The sequence below is a fragment of the Anser cygnoides genome, chromosome 2 (assembly GCF_040182565.1).
Source record: "Anser cygnoides isolate HZ-2024a breed goose chromosome 2, Taihu_goose_T2T_genome, whole genome shotgun sequence".
Classification (NCBI taxonomy): domain Eukaryota; kingdom Metazoa; phylum Chordata; class Aves; order Anseriformes; family Anatidae; genus Anser; species Anser cygnoides.
Genome location: NC_089874.1, coordinates 69427479 through 69444574, shown reverse-complemented (window position 1 = coordinate 69444574; position 17096 = coordinate 69427479). Strand labels below are relative to the sequence as shown.

The following is a 17096-nucleotide window of genomic DNA, read 5'->3' as shown; positions in this document are numbered from 1 at the left end:
CACCACTTATCAGCTGGACTCTTTCAAGAACAGTTTTAATACTCAGTCAAAAAAAGGGAATTAGTTTAATTTCTCTAACATTACTTCTGCTACCCTAAAGGGCATCTCCAGTCATACTCATGTCAGCACATTCATGTTCAGTTTGCACTAATGTAACAGATCAATTGCTGACCTAGTCTAACCTAATTTGCAGAAAACTAAGGTCCCCGGCAGCTCAGGCAGTATTCTAAGTTCACTGAAGTAAAACTAATTTAGGCTTATCTACAAAAAGGACAAACCACAATAATATCTGTCTCAAAAATACAGATTTAGCCCTAAAAGGTCCTACAAAATTAATATGATGGGACTTCAAGTTCATTATATTTCATAATTTCACATCAAGCTTGCTTAAGTTCACATGCAGTATTATTTTTCCTGTAACTGTCAGCCCTGCAAACTCAGCTACATGTCAAGTTGGGCTCCTTCTTTCCCACACATCACCAACAGAACTAAACTTCTCCTGGGCAAATTATGTCTGGTCCCATTAAGTGATAGCCAAAGTGTCAGCCATGAGGAAAGAAAACATCCTCAGTACTAATCCTAGAGTACAGAAGTTCAATACACACACACCTTTGTACCTACTCCCTGGTCTCATAAGCCCCAAGCAGGCAAGAAAACTTTTGCACCTGACATATAACCAATCTTCTACATATACACAGACAGCACATAAGAAAAATAAGCTTTTGATTTTAAGAATAAAATACTCTGTCATGTGTGGGAATAAAAATGTTGTTTTTGCAGAGTTACATTGTTTAAAGGTAAGGAATGGGGTATTGAGACATGCTTGCAGTGATAAGAAAACTTAGCAGGCGACCTTGTAAAATGCAGACAACCAGACTCCTTAGAACAATTAGGTGAAAATCACGGTGTCAAGTCAAGTCAGATAAGTGAAGAAACATTACCACTTCAAACAGTAAAAAAGTCAAAAGAAATTTGAATTTTAACAGGCCGGCAACTAAAGGCCATGCATGGTCTGTGAAGCATCAGATAGATTGTGAACCTGGATTACCCACTCAGTGGGGAAACAGGGGAGGGTCCTGTCATCAAAAAGTATATAAACTGGGTTTTGGAACCAGTAGGTGCGCTTCTGCTTGTAGGGCGCCCGCCATTGCAACCATGAATAAATTACTACTTCACTGAGATCCTCGCCTGAGCCTAAGTTATTGGCTACGGAGTGTTTCTCACACATGCAAACTAGAATCTAGAGACCTCCAAATCTTTCAGTCCCATAAATGCCCATTCCCATTCTTTCACGCATTTACTCTAGTCCCTTCTCCCTGCTCAGTTCTCTCAATGTCACTTCACTGGCAGTTTTGGGACACAGACCCCTGACTTTATGGGAGATCACAGAGGGCAAAGAGTATCAGAGAAGCTAAAAAGCAGGCAGACGTAGCGAGAGAGCTCCTCAGATGGGAAGGTCTGTCTGGAGGGAGGGCCTGGATGAAAAACCCTGCGGCTGGCTGGACTCTAGCCAAGGGAGGAAGACTGTGGGATGCCCACATTGGATCCCTCACTACAATCTCTGGATTTTTCCACTCTGAGGACAGATGCTGCCTCTGTGTCACCAACAGCCCAGTGTGGGTGCCAACCTGCAGTGAAACACATGTAGGAGGCTCAGCATGCAGGAACATGTGACCGTATTTACTGTATTTGAGAATCGTGAGGGATAAATGACATTTAACAGCCAGTCTTCCTTCTTTCTCCTCAAAGAAGATGAACTCAGAGTTTTGCTTTCCTCTTTCTCTCATCTTCCCTGCTCAGTCCCTAAATGCTCTGAGCCTCTTTGCGGTCTGCCCTGGTCCCCTCCCATCTGGCTCCCCCCAGAGACCGAGACTGCTGCAGGGCAGCCTGGTTTGCTCCGATGCTTTTACACTCCCTTTCCCCATCGGTCACAGTGGATAGGCAAAAATTACCTTCCTAGCCACTCACCTACTCCCCCTGCAGGCCCACAGCAACTCCACCATGCAGTTTAAGATCTAAATCAAGCCATTTGTAACTAAAAAAAATATATTTACTGAAAACACAGATGGCTATTGCCATGTGTTAGTGTTAAACTGAGCTGAATCACCCCCAGAGCAGCAGATGAAGGTAAAGATTGCATGTAGCCTGGTAATGAGTCACAAGTGCCATCATTTTTTTTTTTTTTAAATAGCAGAACCCCACTTTCATTACCTTTTCTTTCTGACATTTTAAGGGTAGCAAATTAAGAAGTGACCATAAAGAAATCCCTTTAAAGAAGTATACAGATGCATAATCTGTAAAGACTAAGTGCACTACACGTGAAATAAATCAGTGCATTTGGAGGTGTAAGACTCAGTTTAAGTTATAACCCTGCACAAAACCAAAAAAAAGAACGTTATGAAACTGCTCATTTCTTTCAAAGATGACAAGCTGTGTGTTTTATTAGTAACAGCCATGCCTGCTTTCTTAAGTTTGACAGGTTTAGGGCCTGCCCCAATAACCAGGGACATGAGGTCTGCAGTCCAGGACCTTCCATCAGGAATATTCCAGGAGAGGACAGAACTGACAGAAGGAAACAAGAACATCTTACACGACTGCAAGATTTGCCAGGATCCATCTGGCAAAGCCCTCTGTGTGTTTCTCAAAGTACAGACAGTTTTGCTTTCATGTTGATGCTCTTGACCCCCTAAACTGCCATGTATTTCAAATTATTTATTCATGTTTCATCAAAAGCAAGCTTTCACTTCTTCTTAATCCTGTTAGCCAGCATTGTCTCAGCCAAAGGAGCAGCAATGTTTCTTTAGTGTGGGATTTTACTTCCATTGCTTCCTAAATCTCAACTTGATGACTAATCAGTTGCAACTGAGCAAATCCAGTGAAAATAAGAGAGCTTGCAGAGGTGTCACTGAGGGTTTAATTAGGCTTCCAGATTCTTTATTACCAATAATCTCATTGCATAACTAAAGGAAAGACCCAGCCAGAGCCTGATTCTCTATCTGGTTTGCAAAAGGGACCATTACCACAAAATTTTGCTTGGAAATCTAGCATATTTAAGAGAGGTTAATTCCCATATAAATGTAGAATTCCCACCCCATTACTACAGAACCACATTTTCAGAAGAGAGCCATATACTTAAAGTTAATGCTGCAAAACAAATTGTTTCACAATGCTTCTAAAAAAAAAAATGGGTTTCTCAGACAAAACTCTAAGCCAGTGTTAATTATACTTAAAAGCATGATGACAAGCACAAAAATGAGGATTTTCACACCACCAGACAATATCCAGTACTTCTATTAAGTACCTTATTTGAGGTGACAAGAAAAATGAAAAAAAGTATACGTGCAGGCTAGCAATACTGATTGAGCAGGAGATGGTGTTTTCAGAATGACTACTGGGAGCTTCCTCTAAGAATACATGACATAGGCAATAGTTTTGCGTTCTTACAATAACTAGACTGAGTAAACTACACTAGTAACAGAGGGAAGTTGGTGAGTTAGCCTTTCACTTGCAGTGAATGCAAATTACTGTGAGGCAAGATGAACAAATTGCAAATATTACTAAAACCTCAAATCTACTTGAGAATCATTCAAGGCAGTAGCTTTAGTGCTCCTTTTTCAGTATTTCCAGTTACTGGGTGGATACTTTCAAAAAGGACAGAACATGTACCCTAAAAACAAGAAAAGCCTGGAAAACAGTATACTTTTAAGAAGCAAAGTTAACAGAAATGTCATATTCACCCCTTTCAACTACTACATTTCCAGCTCTGATCCAAGTTACACTGAAGCTAATTAAAAGATTCACATTACCTTCAGAGAGAGCAGTATCAGAGCTAAGTGAGACTGCTGGAGTCACCGTAATGTTCTGACACTAATTGCATGTACAAGAAAATCTATAAAACATTGACTTCAAATGCTTTTAAGCATTTAGGAATCATCAAGTCAAAGCAAAAGGGCAAAAACAGCAACATACACCGACTCAATTAGCCCTAGAACTGTTGGAAAAGGAAGGACAATCAGCTTTCCCTGATTTCTACAGAACTATACATGTTTCTGTAGAAACAGAAACTAAGCTAAGTGATCTTAGAAATGGGAAGTAAATCCCACACAACTTCCCATAGACACCACAAGCTGAGAGCCCCACAGATGCCAAAAACGTGAAGCTCTGCAGAACGCTACTACAAAAACCAGCAGTGCAGACATATACAAAGTATATAGTGATGCTGCTAAAGAATACATTTAAAACCCAGCTTAACGTGTCCAAGGTAATTAACTTCAGTTTACAGGAAAAAAAAACAAAAAGCAATACAACAGAGAAGAGGTAACTTCTGCACAGCTCAAATTCAGAGTCTTGAACAGCTGCCAGTAACTTGAATTAAAACTAAGTTATCTTTGCTGACAGTTTAAGCCCAAGTAACCAATTCAGGTTAATGAACCACAGATGGAGATTTACCAGAAGCTAACTCTCAGATGAGATGTCTTAGCATCCTACAACAAACATTCATGGAAAGAGTCATGCCATTTCAGGAGATTCACACCTGTTACACCTCAAGAAAGAAACTCTGCAGAATCAGTTCTATCCAAAGAGCCACAGGACGGCTTCCTTAGCTAGAAAACGCAGCCACCTCTTGAGAAGACCATGACAGAGTTGCCATAATAACTGCACTTGAATTCTACATAGTAGCTGTAATGGTTTTGTAAGCACTGTTGGGTTTGCTGACTGTTGTGACCCTCTGCTGGTTCTCAACATTTCAAAGTCAAAACCACACTTAGACTGGATAAAAAACATGCCAAGAGAAGAAAGGGGAGGCTAAAGAAAAAGTCGAGGAGGAGATGGGAAGAAAAACTCACATGCAGACACGCACATATTTTTATGTCTATATAAAGCTCATAGAAAAAGCATGCAAGATGAACTATCAGATTTGGTAATAAACTCCGATTATCCTCTCACACAAAAACGTTACAGTAAAAATGCTCAGAGGAAGGAGCCAGAGTTTTGTTACACTGCAGCGAGGTCTTATTTTTCTTTTTAAGTAAACTTTTCATTACACACTGCAGCAAAAGTTTTAGTTTATGGGGTTGTTTCCAAGATCGGTGTCTCGCAACCTGTAAATTGTTCCTTTAGCTCCAACCAGCAGCCCGCCCAGCCTTACTGCCATCGCCTACTGAACGTCCCCGGAGGAAGGCAGAAAATAATACTGCAGAGCACAAAGTTACGGGGCACTTTTCCTATAAATACCTGCTCTGCTGTTAAACCTACCTGACCAAGTGCAGTAGCCGGGGACACAGGGACACAGCCGGCGCCGTACCACGACGCCGCTCGGCTGCCGCCTGTAACAGCAACCACCCGAGCACCTCAGCCTTTCTTCAGCCTCCCCCTTCACCCGCACCCCCCGGACGACCACCAGGGCCCCCAAGAGACCCCCGCCCTTACACCCCACCGTCCGGGGGCGAGGGAGAGCCCACTCACCCGCGCAGCGGCCGTAGGGGCAGCAGAAGCCCGCCGCGGGGTGCAGCGGGGGCGGCGTGGCGGCTGGCATGGTGCCGAGTCCGGTCTCAGCTCGCTCGGGGCCGGGGTCCTTCTCCCGGCTGCCAGGAGCAGTGGAAGGGCCAGGATGACAGCGGAGGGGAGCTGGCGCCACGTTACGGGCACGCCAAGCGGTCACACCTCCCCAGCAGCAGCCCCCCCCTCCACAGGCAGCCCCACGCGGGGGCTCCTCCCCGCCGCCATCTTCTCGCACCGCCCACGTCCTCATCTCCTTCTGTTTCCCGTCCCTCCGTCCTGCGTACCTGCAACCCCTGGAGCCGCCCTCCTCACGCCTCTCCTCGTCCTCCCGGAGCTTCCAGCCTGTCCCCCCGCTGCCCTCCTCTCAGCTGCAGATGGTGCAGTCGTACCACGATGTCGTCCCGTGTGGCCTACCTTACTCGTTGCCAAACACCTGTCTGCCATGGGAGATAAGTCCGTTGGGGATGCCAGGGTGTCCTGCCTGGCTTCACGGTTGTTAGTGCAAGGGTGGTGGGTTGCGTCTGCTTTTGTTATAGCCCCTCAAATGCCACGTAGCCTTAGTTAGTCATTGGAGTAAGAAGATCAGCGCTAAACCATGTAAATCAAGCATATATTGAATGCCTGAACAACTGATTACCTAACATCAAGTAAGAGAAGCAAAGTATTCAGTAAAGTCATGGAGAGACACTTTATCCGTGATTTAGAAGCAAATTTATCATCGTTGCAGGTTGCTGGTGTGAGAAACACTCTGTAGCCAATAACTTAGGCTCAGGCAAGGATCTCAGTGAAGTAGTAATTTATTCGCGATCGCAATGGCGGGCGTCCCACAAGCAGGAGCGCAACTACTAGTCACACAGCAGGGTTTATATACTTTATTTCTTGATGACCGGGACCCTCCCCTGTTTCCCCACTGACTGGGTAATCCAGGTTCACAACCTATCCGATGCTTCGCAGACAATGCATGGCCTTCAGTTGCCGGCTTGTTAAATTTCAAATTTCTTTTGACTTTTTTACTGTTTGAAGTGGTAATGTTTCTTCACTTATCTGACTTGACTTGACACCGTGATTTTCACCTAATTGTTCTAAGGAGTCTGGTTGTCTGCATTTTACAAGGTCGCCTGCTAAGTTTTCTTATCACTGCAAGCATGTCTCAGTACCCCATTCCTTACCTTTAAACAATGTAACTCTGCAAAAACAACATTTTTATTCCCACAATTCCCCCCTTTTCTTCTTTATAAAATACTGATTTTTGCAAAACTTTTCTCTAAGGTGTAATTTGGTAGATATCTTCCTCTTCTTCACTTCCTTTGCTTTCCATCTCCTCTAATATCATCATCTTATCTGAGTAAGGTGGTGGCTCCATGGTCATTTGTTTCAATAGTGCAGTTTCAGTTAACCACTGTACTAGTCCTTTTACACAGGGGATAGTGCAACAACCAATGGCTGTCAAAACTCCTGCTACTACGATCAAGGATGTAAATATGGACATTACCATCCCTTTCCATTTACCAAACCAAGATTCCAAACATCTTGTGATGGAAGTGTTTGTTCCTAAGTTTTCTGCCAATTCACTGGCAAGGGTGGTAAGCCGTTGCAATGCTCTAGTTACTGTGCCATCCGGGGTAGTATTGTTGGGTATAAAAGTGGAACAGTGCTTGCTCAGTATCACACACATACACCTCCTTTCTCCGCAAGCATCATATCTAATGCTATTCTGTTTTCCCAAGCCATTTTGCTGGTGGCATCTAGTTGTTCAGCGATTCCTCTTATTGCATCCCTTGTATAATTTATGAATCTCTGCTGACTATAATAAATATAAGTAATCCAATCCACATTCTTATTGATTGCTACCCACCAGAACAGTGACTCAAACCCTGCAGCAGTTTGATTCCTGGCTTACTGTTCATCAGGAACTCCTCTAGGAAGCCCAGTAGAATGTATGTACACTCTATTATCAAATGATACTCCTAAGCTTCTTTTACTTCTTCTGGGTATTTGTGATGTTTCTCTTTCAAATGCCAGGGAGAAGGGTATAGCTAATTGAACAAGTGCACAAGTGCCTCCCCAGTTAGCTGGTAGGGTGGACCGTAAGATCTTCCCTCCACAGTACCACCAGAGATCTGCCCTGGGGATCTCAAGTCTTGAGTAGTTTCCCATCAAGTCCTTGGTAGCATTCAAGGTCCTTGTGCACAAGGCAAATTCTCCCAGATGTCGGGTAGCACTCACACCCTGCCGTGAGAGGCAAGCTGTATGGTTACCTATAGCTGTAGAGAATGCAGGGGGAGCCCTGATATTGCTATCATGCAAGGAAAGGAACAGCAAAGAGAGAGACTTACAAGCCTCATTTCCCCAGGCAGTCTTTTCTTGGTACAATGCAATCATGCATCGCATCCCCTGGGAATCCTTGGTCCACCCCAATGGGAAAGGCATTATCTAGACAATCGGTCGTCCCGAGGCACAAGCATAGCAACTGATATGGTTGAGACTCTGGACAGTATATTTGACCCATTCTATCCAGGCATTCACATCCCCATACCCTGTTTCAATCTCAAGTGTTTGAACTGCCGCATTTCAAAAAGGGCCTCCTGTTTTCTCTCCTGTTTTCTCCTTGAGTTTCTCCCTTTCTCTGATGGCAATAGAGGATCGTTTCCATACAGCTATTCTCAATCTGGCTGTTGGGTCTCTCCAAGTTATTTGTTCTCTCTGCTCGATTGTCGTTGGGCATTTAAACCTCCACAAGCTAACACCTCACAAGTATCAAACATGACAGAGTGTGGTACATAATCCTCTGTCACATTCACCCATATTTTTATGGGGTATCCCATCTTACTATTATCTGGTTATGGGAATAAAAATGTTATTTTTGCAGAGTTACATTGTTTAAAGGAAAGGAATGGGGTATTGAGACATGCTTGCAGTGATAAGAAAACTTAGCAGGTGACCTTGTAAAATGCAGACAACCAGACTCCTTAGAACAATTAGGTGAAAATCACGGTGTCAAGTCAAGTCAGATAAGTGAAGAAACATTACCACTTCAAACAGTAAAAAAGTCAAAAGAAATTTGAAATTTAACAGGCCGGCAACTGAAGGCCATGCATTGTCTGTGAAGCATCGGATAGGTTGTGAACCTGGATTACCCACTCAGTGGGGAAACAGGGGAGGGTCCCGGTTATCGAGAAATAAAGTATATAAACCCTGCTGTGTGACTAGTAGTTGCGCTCCTGCTTGTGGGACTGTGCATCGACAGTGGCAGTTCTGCGGAGAGCTGACAGAGGGCCCAAGACTGATTAAAGAGGCAGGATCCATGAAGTAGTGGGGAAGGGAAGAAGGTAGGCACTCCGGGTTTAAGAATTGATCCGGTAACTCTGTGTACAGACCAAGGTAAGAAATATTAAGTATTGCCTTGGGGGTCGGGTGAGACTCTGTGACGTGTGATTGAGATGTACTTTTGTACGAAGCGAGTGTGGTGTCCTGATCTGCAGTTCTGTAGCTCCGCGAGGGATGTGGCCGGAGACGAACAAAGCATGAGATGAGAGAGAGAAAGGAAAAGTCTCGGGAAATGTGGTGTATGGTAAGCCCTTGCACAGGGAAGTGCTTGGCAGTACACCAGGGAAATTTGGTGTACGGTAATCCTTGCACAGGGAAGTGCTTGGAAGTGTGAGAAACACTCCGTAGCCAATAACTTAGGCTCAGGCGAGGATCTCAGTGAAGTAGGAATTTATTCATGGTTGCAATGGCAGGCGCCCTACAAGCAGGAGCGCACCTACTGGTTCCAAAACACAGTTTATATACTTTTTGATGACAGGACCCTCCCCTGTTTCCCCACTGAGTGGGTAATCCAGGTTCACAATCTATCTGATGCTTCACAGACCATGCATGGCCTTTAGTTGCCGGCCTGTTAAATTTCAAATTTCTTTTGACTTTTTTACTGTTTGAAGTGGTAATGTTTCTTCACTTATCTGACTTAACACTGTGATTTTCACCTAATTGTTCTAAGGAGTCTGGTTGTCTGCATTTTACAAGGTCGCCTGCTAAGTTTTCTTATCACTGCAAGCATATCTCAATACTCCATTCCTTACCTTTAAACAATGTAACTCTGCAAAAACAACATTTTTATTCCCACAGAAGGACACCAGGGAATCTGGTAAACTCATAGGTGTGCGGTACCCCTTGCACAGTAAAGTGCTTGGCAGTACACCCCCATTTTCCAAAAATCGGAATGTTAGTGTGTGGTTCCCTGCAGGAGAGAAATTTCTGTAGCAGCACACTGACAAGGGCTAGGAAAAATGGGAAATATGAGTTCCAGGGGACAGGGTGATATCCCTGGTGGAGTGCCTACCAAAAGTTCTTCCTGAAGAATGATAAGAAATTGGAAAAATAATCTCAAAAAAATAATCTCAAAATTAGATAAAAGAAAAAAAGAAATGGGTAAATATTGTGTATTAGTCTGGACAAAAGAACCAATTAAGGAAACAGCAGTATTTTGGCCAAAATACGGGTCTGATGAAAATTCAGGCTTTAAATTTATGTGTAAACAATAAGATTCCTTTTTCGGAGAAGGAGCCAAGTTATGCTCCCTATAATCCTAATATTGCACCAGTGGCAGCAGCAGTCGCTCCAGGAAGGGAGACAGGGACGGCAATTAACAGTGTCCCTAGAGAAGAACATACTTTAGGCTCTGGTAAGAATTAGAACAAGGTAGAAGAGATTCTGAGAATTTTGCCTTCCCTGATACTGACAGTACTAACACTAACTGTGTATCCTCTTAGGTGAACTCTCCCCTCTCCTTACCAGCCGAGAGGTGTTAGGGATTTTAAGAAGGAGATGAAGTCTTTAATTGAGGACCCCAACAGGCTAGCGGAAGTATTAGACCAGTTCCTAGGACCTAACTTATACTCTTGGGGAGGAATTATGTCTGTAAGTATGTTTTTTACAGGGGAAGAAATGAGAATGATCAGGAGGAGAGCTGCTATACAAAAATGGGAGAGAGCTCATCCTCCAGGACCAGGGGTAATACCGGCAGGGCAGAAATACCCACTTGCCAATCCTGGCTGGAATAATCACAGTATCACAGATTTCTAGGTTGGAAGAGACCTCAAGATCATCGAGTCCAACCTCCGACCTAACACTAAGTACTCCACTAAACCATATCGCTAAGCTCTACATCTAAACGTCTTTTAAAGACCTCCAGGGATGGTGACTCCACCACCTCCCTGGGCAGCCCATTCCAATGCTTAATAACCCTTTCGGTAAAGAAGTACTTTCTAACATCCAACCTAAAACTCCCCTGTCGCAACTTTCGCCCATTCCCCCTCGTCCTGTCACCAGGCATGTAGGAGAACAGACCAACCCCCACCTCTTTACAGCCTCCTTTAAGGTAACTGTAGAGAGCGATAAGGTTGCCCCTGAGCCTCCTCTTCTCCAGGCTGAACAAGCCCAGCTCCCTCAGCCGCTCCTCGTAAGACTTGTACTCCAGACCCCTCACCAGCTTGGTCGCCCTTCTCTGGACTCGCTCGAGCACGTCCATGTCCTTCCTGTAGCGAGGGGCCCAGAACTGAACACAGTACTCGAGGTGCGGCCTCACCAGAGCCGAGTACAGGGGCACAATCACTTCCCTAGACCTGCTGGCCACACTGCTTCTTATGCAGGCCAGGATGCTGTTGGCCTTCTTGGCCACCTGGGCACACTGCTGGCTCATATTCAGCCGACTATCAACCAATACTCCCAGGTCCCTCTCGGCCAGGCAGCTTTCCAGCCACTCATCTCCCAGCCTGTAGCACTGCTTGGGGTTGTTGCGCCCCAGATGCAGGACCCGGCACTTGGCCTTGTTGAACTTCATACAGTTGACCTCAGCCCATCGCTCCAGCCTATCCAGATCCTCCTGCAGAGCCTTCCTGCCCTCGAGCAGATCGACACACGCACTTAGCTTGGTGTCATCTGCAAACTTACTGAGGGTGCACTGGACGCCCTCATCCAGATCATCGATAAAGATATTAAAGAGGACCGGCCCCAGTACCGAGCCCTGGCGGACACCACTAGTGACCGGCCTCCAACCAGATTTGACTCCATTCACCACAACTCTCTGGGCCCGGCTATCCAGCCAGTTTCTAACCCAGCGAAGCGTACGCCAGTCCAAGCCCCGAGCAGCCAGTTTCTTGAGGAGAATGTTGTGGGGAACTGTGTCAAAAGCCTTACTGAGGTCAAGGTAAACCACATCCACAGCCTTTCCCTCATCCACCAAGCACGTCACTTGGTCATAGAAGGAGATCAGGTTCGTCAAGTAGGACCTGCCTTTCATAAACCCATGCTGACTGGGCCTGATCGCCTGCTTGCCCTGCAAGTGCCGCGTGATGACCCTCAAGATAATCTGCTCCATGAGCTTTCCTGGCACTGAGGTCAAACTGACAGGCCTATAGTTCCCCGGTCTGCCCTGCGGCCCTTCTTATAGATGGGCGTCACATTGGCTAGCCGCCAGTCAACTGGGACCTCCCCTGATAGCCAGGACTGCCAATAAATGATGGTAAGCGGCTCGGCCAGCTCCTCCGCCAGTTCTTTCAGTACCCTCGGGTGCATCCCATCCGGCCCCATCGACTTGCGCACATCCAAGCTCCGTAGCAGGTCGCCAACCATTTCCTCATGGATAGCGAAGGCCACGTCCTGTTCCCCATCCCCTTCCACCAGCTCGAGGCACTGGGTATCCAGAGAACAACCGGTATTGCCGCTAAAGACTGAGGCAAAGGCGGCATTAAGCACCTCAGCCTTTTCCTCATCCTTAGTAACTAGGTTTCCCCTCGCATCCAGTAAAGGATGGAGATTCTCCTTAGTCCTCCGTTTCACGTTGATATATTTGTAAAAGGATTTTTTGTTGTCTTTAACGGCAGTAGCCAGGTTGAGCTCCAGATGAGCTTTGGCCTTTCTAATTTTCTCCCTGCACAGCCTCGCTACATCCTTGTAGTCCTCCTCAGTGGCCCGCCCTTTTTTCCAAAGATTATAAACCCTCTTTTTTCTGCTAAGCACAAGCCGCAACTCTCTGTTGAGCCAGGCCGGTCTTCTTCCACGCCGGCTCGTCTTTGGACACGTGGGGACGGACCGCTCCTGTGCCATCACGATTTCCTTCTTGAGGAGCGCCCAGCCTTCCTGGACTCCTCTGCCCTTCAGAACCGCCTCCCAAGGGACTCGGCCAACCAGCGTCCTGAGCAGCTCAAAGTCAGCCCTCCGGAAGTCCAATACAGCAGTTTTACTGGTCCCCTTCCTGGCCTCGCCAAGAATAGAGAACTCTACCATTTCGTGGTCACTCTGCCCAAGACAGTTTCCGACCACCACATCTCCCACCAGTCCTTCTCTGTTTGTGAAGAGAAGGTCTAGCGGGGCACCACCCCTGGTAGGTTCGCTGACCAGCTGCGTCAGGAAGCTATCTCCCACGCTCTCCAGAAACCTCCTAGACTGCTTTCTCTGTGCCGTGTTGTGTTTCCAGGATATGTCCGGGAAGTTGAAGTCCCCCACGAGGACAAGCGCCGACGATTTTGCAACTTCTGTCAGTTGCCTATAAAACTCCTCATCCGTCTCCTCATCCTGGTTTGGCAGCCTATAACAGACCCCGACCAGGAAGTTAGCCTTGCCGGCCTTCCCGCGGATCCTAACCCACAGGGATTCAACCTTATCATTCCCAGCCTGGAGTTCCACAACATCAACATCAAAAGATTCTCTAATGTAGAGAGCCACGCCACCACCCCCTCTGTGCTGCCTGTCCCTCCTGAAGAGCCGATAGCCAGGCATTGCAGCACTCCAGTCGTGGGAGCGGTCCCACCACGTCTCCGTGATGGCAACCAAGTCGTAGCCTGCCTGCTGCACAATGGCTTCCAGCTCCTCCTGTTTATTACCCATGCTGCGTGCATTAGTGTAGATGCACTTCAGCTGGGCCATCGCCTTCTTCCCCGGCCATAATAATAATTCCGGTGCATAATAATAATGCACAACACAGAAATCATATGAGAGACTTGGAGTCAGAATGAGAAAGTACTCGTGGATGAATCCCAAGGACCCGGTATCCCAAGGGCATCTTGAAAGTTCATTTTGTGATTAAAGCCTGGCAAGATACACAGAAAAAGCTCCAGAAGGTGGGGGGTTTTAGTGAACAGTCACTGTGGGGGACCCTCCTGCAGGAGGCCCTGAAGGTGTATGTCAGGAAGGGAGATGAGAAGGAAAAGCAGAGAGTGAAACTAATGGTATTGACAGTGTAGCAGGTAGCGAGGCAGAGGGTTGGAGAAAGAGGAAGAAACTTTTCAGGAGGAGTCAGGGCCAGGATGGAAAGGAGAGGAAGAGAGATGAAGGAACGGCAGGCAAGGAAAGCTCAGGGACAGGCTTTGAAGTGTGGCCAGGCTGGCTACTTCAAATAGGAATAGGAGGAGAGAAGGAAAATGGGAAAGTACAGGCTGGAGAAAGATAAAAAGAAGTGTTAAAAAGGGTTATTGAAGATGTTAAAGGTGTGGTATGCAATGTTTGACAGAGCTACTTTTTGAATGAGTTGGGAAAGTTGAATGAGCAGAGAAAGAGGATGTAGGCGTTATCTAAGTAACAGTCTAGAAGTTTTGGTATATTTGCTGTGGTGTTTGGTCAGTTTCCCAAGTATCGAGGGGGGGGCGGTACGGGGGGGAGGGGCAGCCTGCTCCACCAGGGGCCTCTCCACAGGCCATGGGGGCCTTTGGCTCTGGCTCCTGGAGCGCCTCCACCCCCTCCTTTTGTGCTGACTTTGGTGTCTGCGGGGAGATTTCTCAATCCTCGCTCTCCCAGCTGCTGTTGAGCAGCAGGTTTTCGTTTGTTTGTTTAGTTTTGTTTTCTTGGATTTGCTCTCACAGAGGCACGGACTGTGTTGCTCATGGCTTGGCTCTGGGCAGCGGTGGGCCCCTCTCGGGCCTGATGAAATTGTCCCTCATCTGTCACGGGGAGGCCTCTGGATTCTCCTTGTGGGGGCTGCCACTGCAACACCCCCCCCCCCAACCTTGCCATCAAACCCAATACGCTGGGGCAGCTAGGTCATTACTGGCCTGTAAAGTATCAGGGATTAAATTAACTAATGAAACCCTAACAAGTGATGGGGGTAGAAGGGGCTGGGATAACAGTGCCACCTTTGGGGGATACACCAAGCTGAGACTAGGGGATAAAATGATCACTGGGCAATTACTGTATGTACCCAAGGCAGGGACTAACTTGTTGGGAAGGGATTTGATGATGAAACTGGGCATTCAAATAGTAAATTGTTAGACTGGAATAACAGTGTTATTAATGGAGTGCTCTCAGGCCCTGAGAGCAAAGATATATTCACCTCTGACTGGAAAGACCCTGAAATGGTGGCGGGGCAGAAGCAACAATACAGATGGACAGTTTTACCTCAGGGGTTTACAGGGCCACCAATTTATTTGGGCAAGTTCTAGAACAGATTTTGGAGCAATTCCAACCTCCGGAGGAGGTATTACTGTTACAAATACGTGGATGATCATTTATTGTCAGGACAGGAGAAAACAGTTGTGAAGGAAGCTACTAACAAGCTATTCAACTTTCTAGGAAAGCAGGGCTTGGGAGTATTGAAAAAATAAATTACAATATGTAGAAAGAGAAGTCAGGTATTTAAGGCATCTAATGTCTGAGGGAAAACGGAGAATAAATCCAGAGAGGATTCAGGGAATTGTTGAAAACTAAGAAAGAACTAAAGTTTTAAGAGAAAGATTTTTTTTTAAGGAATCAGGAGCCATGAAGTCAGAGGAAAATGGATCTTCCCTGATGGGAGAGAAATGCTGAATAAAGTACCAACGAGGCAAATACGATGTTTTACATCAAGAGAGTCATTGGGAGGTGCAAGCAAAGTGTGATGTTGAGCTAAAAAAGTATGTCTGTGTAGGAATATACACTTTAGTGAAGCAAATATGCAGAGGATGTACCATATGTCAAAAGGCAAATAAAAAGGTCATCCGTAACCTACCTAGAGGGGGACGGGAGCCAGGGATCGACCTTTCCAAAGTATACAGGTAGACTTTACTGAGTTACCTAAAGCAGGGAAACTTAAGTACTTGTCGTAATTGACCACGTGACTGGATGGGTGTAAGCTTTCCCCTCGGTATCTGCCACTGCGAACACGGTGGCTAAGGTATCACTGGAGCAAATAGTCCCTAGATATGGGATAGTTGAAAACATTGATTCAGATCAAGGAAGTCATTTCACTTCACAAGTACTTCAAGGGTTAATGCAGGCCTTAGAGATTGAGTGGGATTTTCACACCCCCTGGCACCCCTCCTCTTCTGGGAAGGTAAAGCGAATGAACCAGACATTAAAGAAGCAATTAACTAAATTAGTGTTAGAAACCCAACTTCCTTGGGTAAAGTGCTTACCTTTAGCACTCCTACAGGTTCAAACAGCACCAAAAAAGGATATAGGAATTTCACCATATGAGATGCTGTTTGGATTTCCCTATGTGGGCAGAAGGGATGAGATACCACAATTCGAAACAAGAGAGTTTTCTTAACTGTATTCTGGGGTTGTCCTCTTCTTTGTCATCTCTCAGGACCCGTGAGTTGTTGGCTCAAATCCCCACCACCATCAACCAGGAAACGGGGCCCTGATTCGGACCTGGAAAGAATCAAAACTCTGGACTGAATGGGAAGGACACTTCCAAGTACTACTAACCACTGAAACAGCCGTAAGAACTGCAGAAAAAGGTTGGACTCACCATATTCAAGTGAAGGCATACGTCGACCCTGTTAGCTGGGAAGCTGTTCCTACAGAAGATTTGTTGGAAGTTGAAATCGAAGAGAAAAATCTCATAGTGGACTCTGAGCAGGATAAAAGCTTACAATTGTAAACTACCCTTTCCTTTTCACAGGTAACTAATGAGTGTGACTTGCAATTGAGAGAAAGGACTGGCCTATAGCGAATCGAAGTACTCCCAAGGGGGTTTTGTTCTAGTAGTAGTGTACATAGATCTTATTCTTTGTATTGATAATTATTTGGAAAACTAAGGGTTAAAAATAATGACAGGGAAAAATCAACTTGGAAAAGACATGACCAGATAATAGTAAGATGGGATACCCCATAAAAATATGGGTGAATGTGACAGAGGATTATGTACCACACTCTGTCATGTTTGATACTTGTGAGGTGTTAGCTTGTGGAGGTTTAAATGCCCAACGACAATCGAGCAGAGAGAACAAATAACTTGGAGAGACCCAACAGCCAGATTGAGAATAGCTGTATGGAAACGATCCTCTATTGCCATCAGAGAAAGGGAGAAACTCAAGGAGAAAACAGGAGAGAAAACAGGAGGCCCTTTTTGAAATGCGGCAGTTCAAACACTTGAGATTGAAACAGGGTATGGGGATGTGAATGCCTGGATAGAATGGGTCAAATATACTATCCAGAGTCTCAACCATATCAGTTGCTATGCTTGTGCCTCGGGACGACCGATTGTCTAGATAATGCCTTTCCCATTGGGGTGGACCAAGGATTCCCAGGGGATGCGATGCATGATTGCATTGTACCAAGAAAAGACTGCCTGGGGAAATGAGGCTTGTAAGTCTCTCTCTTTGCTGTTCCTTTCCTTGCAT

At 45.8% G+C, this 17096-nt stretch overlaps 1 protein-coding gene across 7 annotated transcripts in view; it reads right to left on the bottom strand.

The window, feature by feature from the left end:
- Positions 1 to 16865, bottom strand: part of DCLK3 (doublecortin like kinase 3) — a 42012-nt gene extending 25147 nt beyond the window's left edge. For 3 of the 7 annotated variants that reach the window (XM_048056116.2, XM_013190432.3, XM_066992386.1), the window contains exon 1: positions 5467 to 6026. In XM_048056116.2, the coding sequence (XP_047912073.2) occupies positions 5467 to 5752 (286 nt within the window). In that variant the 5' untranslated portion in view covers positions 5753 to 6026. Of the gene's footprint in view, positions 1 to 5256; positions 5344 to 5466; positions 6027 to 16019; positions 16146 to 16222 lie in introns of those variants that run through there. The other 4 variants (XM_066992384.1, XM_066992385.1, XM_066992383.1 and 1 more) reach the window with 4 other exon arrangements.
- Positions 16866 to 17096: the final 231 nt, after the last annotated feature.